This window comes from Sciurus vulgaris (assembly GCF_902686455.1).
Source record: "Sciurus vulgaris genome assembly, chromosome: X".
NCBI classification, from domain to species: Eukaryota; Metazoa; Chordata; class Mammalia; order Rodentia; family Sciuridae; genus Sciurus; species Sciurus vulgaris.
The window spans coordinates 585,477-595,476 of NC_136471.1; the positions used below are offsets into that span (position 1 = coordinate 585,477).

The following is a 10,000-nucleotide window of genomic DNA, read 5'->3' on the forward strand; positions in this document are numbered from 1 at the left end:
CCTTTAGGATAATTCCTCCCTTTGCTGATTTGCTTCTTTGTTTTTCATCTCTTCCTCATGGAATATTTTGCTGAGAATGTTTTGTAATGCTGGCTTTCTTTTTGTAAATTCTTTTAGCTTTTGTTTATCATGGAAGGATTTTATTTCATCGTCAAATTTGAAGGTAAGTTTTGCTGGGTATAAGATTCTTGGTTGGCATCCATTTACTTTCAGGGCTTGAAAAATGTTGTTCCAGGCCCTTCTAGCTTTTAGGGTCTGGATTGAAAAATCTGCTGATATCCGTATTGGTTTCCCCCTGAATGTAATTTGGTTCTTTTCTCTCACAGCCTTTAAAATTCTGTCTTTATTTGTATGTTAGGTATTTTCATTATAATGTGCCTTGGTGTGGGTCTGTTGTAATTTTGTGTATTTGGAGTCCTATAAGCCTCTTGACCTTGATTTTCCATTTCATTCTTCAGATTTGGGAAATTTTCTGATATTATTTCATTGAATAGATTGTTCATTTCTTTGGTTTGTTTCTCTAAGCCTTCCTCAATCCCAATAATTCTTAAATTTGGCCTTTTTGTGATATCCCATAGTTCTTGTAGATTCTCTTCATGATTTCTTACCATCGTCTCTGTTTGTTCAACTTTGTTTTCAAGATTAAATATTTTGTCTTCAATGTCTGAGGTTCTGTCATCCAGGTGTTCTATCCTATTGGATATGCTTTCTATGGAGTTCTTAATTTGGTTTATTGTTTCCGTCATGTCAAGGATTTCTGTATGGTTTTTTTCCAATGTCTCTAACTCTTTATTGAAATGATCTTTTGCTTCCTGTATTTGCTCTTTTAACTGTCGATTGGTGCGATCATTCAATGCCTGCATTTGCTCTTTCATCTCATCCTTCAGTGCGTGCATTTGCTCTTTCATCTCATCGTTTGCTTCCCTGATCATTTTAATTATGTACATTCTGAACTCCTTTTCTGTCATTTCTTCTGCCATGGTGTCACTGGGTTTTATTGGTGTAACATCTAGGTTTGTTTGTGGCATTTTCTTTCCTTGTTTTCTCATATTGTTCAGGTATCAGAGGACCGCTGAGATATTGTAGATTTCCTCTATTGACTTACAATGTCCCTGAAGATTTCTATATATATCCCCCCTTAGCCTTCAGTAGGCTGAAGTCTTGGAGGAAGTTGATAATGCGGTGCTCCACAAGGAAGCTGCCTCTCTAGGAGTGGTGGCCTTCAGGTGGGGTATAATCCCTGCTAGTGGGCAGAGGTGCCTCCACTTGTTGACCAATGGTCATCCAAAGGGGACCTAGGCTGTGGGCTGAGGCAAGGCCTGTTTGGGCCTGAGTCTCTGGTTTTACCGTCCTTGTGGGGAAACCTCACCCAGCAGGGAAGACTCACCCGGTGGGGAGGTCTCACTGGTCAGTTCCCTTCTAGAGGTTCCCCTCAATTTACAGCTACTGCCTGGGCTGGGCTGCCTTCCTCTGCAAAGTTCCCAGGGGCCTGGCCCCAAATGACGTGTTTTTAAAATTACATGTAACATGCATCACAAAGAGTTAATATCTTTAATATACAGATAATTTTTCCAACTCAATAAGGAAAATTTCATCCCCTTAATAGAAAAATGGAAAACTGTCATGACCAATTAATTCAGAAAACAAAAGAAATCAAATGGTCAATGTACATATGGAAAGATACTTTTCAGGAAGGAAATTTGTCAGAGTATATCAAAATAGAAAATGGGTATACTTTTATCCTGCATTCTCATTTTAAGGATGAACTGTAAAGATATAATCTCAGATGTGGGACAAGTTATATGCCCAGGAATATTTGTTGCTAAAGTCTTTAGTAAAATTTTTGTAATATTCTAAATGTCTATCAACAGAAAATGGTTATATAAATTCTCATAATATAAAAAAATTATCATTTATTCATCATACTTATAATTTTATATATAATCAGATTATTTCATTCATTATCTCTCTTAGCCCACGGACGATAGAGTCCATGATATTAAGGACTTCCAACTTTGTCTCCACAAACTAGTCCATTTATCAATAATCACTCAATACATACTTGTTGAACAAACAAATAAACGACCTGAGGCTTTTTTTTTTATCTAAATAGGCTGGAAGTGATGGGGAGAGTATTGGAAACTGTCCATTTTGCCAACGCCTCTTTATGATTCTCTGGCTTAAAGGAGTTAAATTTAATGTGACAACTGTTGATATGACCAGGTAAGAGAAATCGGGACATGTTAAATTCTGGAGATTGAAATTGGTAGACACCAGTGTAATTCTGTTTTTATAATGTGTACTTTATCTAGAGACCTAACTCTACTTATTTTAAATAATCACAGAAAGCCGGAAGAGCTGAAGGACTTAGCCCCAGGTACCAATCCTCCCTTCTTGGTGTATAACAAGGAGCTGAAAACGGACTTCATTAAAATTGAGGAGTTTCTAGAGCAAACATTGGCTCCTCCAAGGTACAACATTTTATAGGATATTGTTATATTATTATATAACCTGTAATCTATTCAATTGGCATATTTATTACAGGTTGAGGATTATTGTAAATTTAAAAGTGCTTTGGTATTTCTGGATCTACATGTCAAATAAGACATACTCATAAACCTCTCCCTCCAAATTCAAATACACAAATATGATAAATACATTATTTTAAATTATTTTTAAATGCATAACATACTTGAAAACAAGAACGTAAATTATCTGTGGTCTTAAAATAGAGAAAACAGGATCCAAGATGGCGGACTAGAGGGTGACTGCATCTCCAGTCACTCCAGAACCCAGGATTCAAGAAGGGGAGGCATTGAGAAACTTGGACTAAAGTAGAACCACGGGGTGAGTCCCCCCACCCGGTGAAGCTCGGCCCAGGTGGCAGGCCCAGATTCGGGTGGCTTATTAGAGTAGGGCAGGGCAGCTGGAGTCTTCTCCAGGCAGCCCTGGGCACTCCAGTGGTGGGCTCCTCCCACACAGCCAGCTTCTTGGAGCAGGCCCCCCAGTGAGAGCCTTTCTACCCAGAGCCAGCTCCAAGCCCTGGAACCAGTAGCAGGCTAGGGGCAGCTTTCTTTGGAAGCACTACATTATCAAGTTACTACAAGACTTCAGGCTACTGAAGGCTGGGAGGTGATACACTGGAAATCTACAGGGACACTATAAGCAAGTAGAGGAAATCTGCAATATCATAGAGTCCCACTGACATCTGACCAATATGAGAAAACAAGGGAAGAAAATGTCCCAAACAAACCTAGATACAATATCAATAAAACTCAATGACAGCACAGCAGAAGAAACGTCAGAAAGGGAGTTCAGAATGTACATAATTAAAACAATCAGGGAAGCAAACGAGGAGATGAAAGAGCAAATGCAGGCACTGAAGGAAGAGATGAAAGAGCAAATGCAGGCATTAAATGATCGCACCAATCAACAGTTAAAGGAGCAAATATGGGAAGGAAGAGATCATTTCAATAAAGAGTTAGAGATATTGAAGAAAAACCAAACAGAAATCCTTGAAATGAAGGAAACAATAAACCAAGTTAAAAACTCCATAGAAAGCATAACCAATAGGATAGAACACCTGGAAGACAGAACCTCAGACATTGAAGACAAAATATTTAATCTTGAAAACAAAGTGGTTTTCAAGATTAACAAGATGGTAAGAAATCATGAACAGAATCTACAAGAATTATGGGATATCATGAAAAGGCCAAATTTAAGAATTATTGGGATTGAGGAAGGCTTAGAGAAACAAACCAAAGGAATGAACAATCTATTCAATGAAATATTATCAGAAAATTTCCCAAATATGAAGAATGAAATGGAAAACCAAGTACAAGAGGCTTATAGGACTCCAAATATAGAAAATTACAACAGACCGACACCAAGGCACATTATTATGAAAATACCTAACATACAAAATAAAGACAGAATTTTAAAGGCCGTGAGAGAAAAGAATCAAATTACATTCAGGGGGAAACCAATAAGAATATCAGGAGATTTTTCAATCCGCACCGTAAAAGCTAGAAGGGCCTGGAACAACATTTACCAAACCCTGAAAGAAAATGGATGCCAACCGAGAATCTTATACCCAGCAAAACTTACTTTCAGATTTGATGATGAAATAAGATCCTTCCATGATAAACAAAAGCTAAAGGAATTTACAAAAAGAAAGCCAGCATTAGAGAACATTCTCAGCAAAATATTCCATGAGGAAGAAATGAAAAACAACGATGTAAATCAGCAACGGGAGGAACTAGCCTAAAGGAATAGCCAAATAAAGGAGAAACCAAATCATGTCAAAAAAACAAAAATGAGTCAAATGACTGGGAATACAAATCATATCACAATAATAACCCTGAATGTTAATGGCCTGAATTCATCAATCAAAAGACATAGACTGGCAGATTGGATTAAAAAGAAAAATCCAACAATATGCTGCCTGCAAGAGACTCATCTCATACAAAGAGATACCCACAGACTAAAGGTGAAAGGATGGGAAAAAACATACCATGCACATGTACACAGCAAAAAAGCTGGAGTATTCATCCTCATTTCAGATAATGTGGACTTTAAGCCAAAACTAGTCAGAAGGGATAAAGAAGGACATTACATACTGCTTAAGGGAAGCATAAATCAGCAAGACATAACAATCATAAATATCTATGCCCAAACATTGGCTCATCCATGTACGTCAAACAAATCCTTCTCAATTCCAGAAATCAAATAGACCACAACACAATAATACTAGGTGATTTTAACACACCTCTCTCACCACTGGATAGATCCTCCAAACAAAAATTGAATAAAGAAACCATAGATCTCAATAACAAATCAACAATTTAGACTTAACCGACTTATATAGAATATACCATCCAACAAAGAACGAATACACTTTCTTCTCAGCAGCACATGGATCCTTCTCTAAAATAGACCATGTCTTATGCCACAAAGCTACTGTTACCAAATACAAGAAGATAGAGATACTACCTTGTACTCTATCAGATCATAATGGACTGAAATTAGAAATAAATGACAGAATAAAAAACAGAAACTTCTCCAATACTTGGAGATTAAATAATACACTATTATATGATGAATGGATAACAGAGGACATCAGGAGGGAAATTAAAAATTTCTTAGAAGTAAACGAGAACAAAGACACATCATATCAAAAACTCTGGGACACTATGAAAGCAGTACTGAGAGGAAGATTTATTTCATGGGGCGCATTCAACAAAAGAAGTAGAAATCAAGAAATAAACAACTTAACAGTACAGCTCAAAGCCCTCGAAAAAGAAGAGCAGACCAACATCAAAAGTAGTAGAAGACAGGAAATAGTTAAAATCACAGCCGAAATCAACAAAATTGAAACAAAAGAAACAATAGGAAAAATTAACAAAATAAATACTTGGTTCTTTGAAAAAATAAACAAAATTGATAAACCCTTAGCCACACTAACAAAGAGAAAGAGGGAGAAAACTCAAATTACTAATATTCAGAATGAACAAGGAAATATCACAACAGACACAAGTGAAATACAAAACATAATTAGAAGCTATTTTGAAAATCTATACTCCAACAAAACAGAAAACCTCGAAGACATCAACAAGTTTCTAGAGACATATGAATTACCTAAACTGAACGAGGAGGACATACACAACATAAATAAATCAATTTCAAGCAATGAAATAGAAGAGGTCATCAAAAGCCTACCAAAAAGAAAAGTCCGGGACCAGATGGGTTCTCAGCCGAGTTCTACAAAACCTTTAAAGAAGAGCTCATTCCATACTCCTCAAAGTATTCCATAAAATAGAAGAGGAGGGAACCCTCCCAAACTCATTCTATGGAGCCAATATCACCCTGATACCTGAATCAGACAGAGACTCATCAAGGAAAGAAAATTTCAGACCAATATCCTTAATGAACATCGATGCAAAAATTCTCAACAAAATTTTAGCAAATCGCATACAAAAATGTATTAAAAAGATAGTGCACCATGATCAAGTAGGTTTCATCCCAGGGATGCAAGGTTGGTTCAACATCAGGAAATCAATAAACGTAATTCACCATATTAATAGACTTAAAGTCAAGAATCACATGATTATTTCAATAGATGCAGAAAAAGCATTTGATAAAATACAGCACCCCTTCATGCTCAAAACACTAGAAAAAATAGGGATAGTGGGAACATTCCTTAACATTGTAAAGGCCATTTATGCTAAGCCCATGGCTAATATCATTCTAAATGGTGAAAAACTGAAAGCATTCCCCCTACAAACAGGAACAAGGCAGGGATGCCCTCTTTCACCACTTCTATTCAACATCGTCCTTGAGACTCTGGCCAGAGCAATTAGACAAACCAAAGAAATTAAAGGGATACGAACTGGAAAAGAAGAACTCAAACTATCCCTGTTCGCTGATGACATGATTATATATTTAGAGGAACCTGGAAATTCCACCAGAAAACTCTTAGAACTCATAAGTGAATTCAGTGAAGTAGCAGGTTACAAGATCAATGCTCATAAATCCAACGCATTTTTATACATAAGTGATGAATCTTGAGAAAGAGAAATTAGGAAAACTACCCCATTCACAATAGCCTCGAAAAAAATAAAATACTTGGGAATCAATCTCACAAAAGAGGTGAAAGACCTCTTTGAACTATACAACACTAAAGAAAGAAATTAAAGAACACCTTAGAAGATAGAAAGATCTTCCATGTTCTTGGATAGGAAGAATTAATATTGTCAAAATGGCCATACTACCAAAAGTGCTATACAGATTCAATGCAATTCCAATTAAAATCCCAATGATGTACCTTACAGAAATAGAGCAAGCAATTATGAAATTCATCTGGAAGAATAAAAAACCCAGAATAGCTAAAGCAATCCTCAGTAGAAAGAGTGAAGCATGGGGTATCGCAATACCAGATTTTCAACTCTATTACAAAGCAATAGTAACAAAAGCGGCATGGTATTGGTACCAAAATAGACAGGTAGATCAATGGGACAGAAAAGAGGACACGGACACAAACCCAAATAAATACAATTTTCTCATACTAGACAAAGGTGCCAAAAATATGCAATGGAAAAAAGATAGCCTCTTCAACAAATGGTGCTGGGAAAACTGGAAAACCATATGCAACAGAATGAAATTAAAACCCTCTCTCACCCTTCACAAAACTCAACTCACAATGGATCAAGGACCTCGAAATCAGACCAGAGACCCTGCATCTTATAGAAGAAAAAGTAGGTCCAAATCTTCAACTTGTTGGCTTTGGATCAGACTTCCTTAACAGGACTCCCATAGCACAAGAAATAAAAGCAAGAATCAACAACTGGGATAGATTCAACAAAATAGCTTTCTCTCTGCAAAGGAAGCTATCAGCAATGTGAAGAGAGCCTACAGAGTGGGAGAATATCTTTGCCACTCATACTTCAGATAGAGTGCTGATTTCCAGAATCTATAAAGAACTCAAAAAACTCTACACCAAGAATACAAATAATCCAATCAACAAATGGCTAAGGAAATGAACAGAAACTTCACAGAAGATGTACAAGCAGTCAACACATATATGAAAAAATGTTCAACATCTCTAGTAATAAGAGAAATGCAAATCAAAACTACCCTAAGATTTCATCTCACCCCAATTAGAATGGCGATTATCAAGAACACAAGCAACAATAGGTGTTGGCGAGGATGTGGGGAAAAAGGTACACTCATACATTGCTGGTGGGGTTGCAAATTAGTGCAGCCGCTCTGGAAAGCAGTATGGAGATTCCTCAGAAAGCTTGGAATGGAACCACCATTTGACCCAGCTATCCCACTCCTTGGCCTATACCCAAAGGACTTAAAATCAGCATACTACAGAGATACAGCCACATCAATGTTCATAGCTGCCCAATTCACCATAGCCAGATTGTGGAACCAACCTAGATGTCCTTCAGTTGATGAATGGATAAAGAAACTGTGGCATATATATACAATGGAATATTACTCTGCCATGAAGAATGATAAAATTATGGCATTTGCAGGCAAATGGATGAAATTGGAGGATATCATGCTAAGTGAGATAAGCCAATCTCAAAAAACTAAAGGACGAATGATCTTGCTGGTAAGCGGATGAGGACATATAATGGGGGGTAGGAGGGGTTAGCATTAGGGTTAGGGTTAGGTTTAGGGTTAGGGATAAGGAGGGTGGTAAGAATGGAGGAAGGAAGGACTGTATAGAGGGAAAAGAGGGGTGTGGGGGGAAGGGAAAATATAACAGAATGAATCAAACAACATTGGCCTATGTAAATTTATGATTTTTAATAAAAAATAATCAAAAAATAGAGAAAACACAGGGTGTTAGAAATGAGAGGGTAAGATATTAACACTGTATAAAAGAACACACTCAACACAGGCTAAAGGCTAGGAAATAGATCTCAAATAGTTGGCCAGAGACCAGAAGTGCACTGTCTGTACTTGAATGACAAATGTAGCCTACACAGGATAATGTTTAGAAATAAGAAGCATGCCTTATTTATTTTCCATTTCTGTTCAACAAATTACCACAACTTGATGACTTAAAATAACATTTATTTTCTTACAGTTTTCCTTGGTCAGCAAACTGGGCATGACCCACAGAGTCCTCTGCTTAGGGTCTTACTAAGCTGCAGTCAAGGTATTGATCAGGGATGCACTTCTCATCTGGGGCCCAGGTCCTCTTGCTTGTTTCTCCATGTTTTGGGCAAATTCAGTTTCTTATAGCAAATATGCCAGGTCTTGGATTACTGGTTCACTGTTGAAGTAAGCGTTCAGTTCCTAGAGGCTATCCATTTGCATTGGCAGTTCACAACAGGACTATTTACTCTCTTCCTCTGAAACCAGCAAAATAATATTTCTCTAATGTTTCACTCTCTTTTAGGGACTTACCTGATTAAATCATGCCCACCCAAGATAATCTCCCATTTGATTAACTCCAAGTCAACTGATTGCGTACCTAATCATAGTTGTGATATCCTATCATGTTCAAAGTCCTCACCCACACTGAAGGGTAGGGCATTACACATGGCATGTATACCATAGAGTGAGAATCTTGGAGGCCATTTTAGAATTCTGTCTACTTAGCTGCCTATGACCAGGAACCAATAAGACAGGGTTCCAGGGCTACTCCCTTCATTTTTTTTTTTTTAATATTTTTTAGTTGTCAATGGATCTTTTATTTTATTAAATGAATAAATATTCATTTAATTTTATGTGGTGCTGAGGATTGAACCCAGTTCCTCACACATGCCAGGCAAGTGCTCTACCACTCTTCCACAACTCTAGCCTCCTCCCTTTGCTTTTAATATTTTTGTAATTTCCATTCTTGCTTTTTTGTTGCATGAATTATTTTACTTATTTTATATTCATGAAATTTTTTTCATTGTGTTTTTTTTATTCCAGATGCCTGGGGGATGTCTATGTTTTTGGAATTGATTTCTGATTCTCTTCAATGAATTAGATAATTCCATTTTGACTAAAATTATACTACTATAATATTTTTTACTTAGAGTTTGCTTAGTATATTGTATTCTGGACTTATTTTCAGTCTTTCTAAAACACCTTTTTAAATCTTTGTCTTTCATGCCTAGCATACAGCAACAGAGAATTGCTGCTTGGGGACCGAGAAACCATCAGGGCTTTTACTGCAGACTTTGAGGTCCTTAAGCACATAACCAGTTTGCTCATCAGAACATTTGCCAGATTCTGCAGCTGCTCAGGTTGGATGGAAAAAAAGACTAAATGGAAAACCTTTGAAAATGAACAAGTCCCCTGAGACAAAAATTTGAGTTTAGTACCTTCCAGCATGAGAATTATCTAAAGAATATTCCAGGAAATCATATTAAAATCCTAGAGGAAGAGGACCAAGGGTGAGCCAGATATAAACTATTTTTTCCAGGGCCTTAATACAACCTTGACTCACACAGTCTGTGGTTCAGTTAGCATTATCAGCCACCACTTTAACTTC

At 37.0% G+C, this 10,000-nt stretch overlaps 1 protein-coding gene and 1 long non-coding RNA gene across 2 annotated transcripts in view; both read left to right on the plus strand.

Annotated features, from left to right (window-relative positions):
* LOC306651769 overlaps positions 1-10,000 on the plus strand; it is a 100,478-nt gene that overhangs the window by 58,145 nt on the left and 32,333 nt on the right. The gene's annotated exons all lie outside the window — the stretch shown is intronic.
* CLIC2 (chloride intracellular channel 2) overlaps positions 1-10,000 on the plus strand; it is a 58,115-nt gene that overhangs the window by 15,827 nt on the left and 32,288 nt on the right. Inside the window, exons 2-3 of the mRNA XM_079124557.1 lie at positions 2,114-2,223; positions 2,346-2,471. Coding sequence (XP_078980683.1) covers positions 2,114-2,223; positions 2,346-2,471 — 236 coding nt within the window. The remainder of the gene's footprint in view (positions 1-2,113; positions 2,224-2,345; positions 2,472-10,000) is intronic.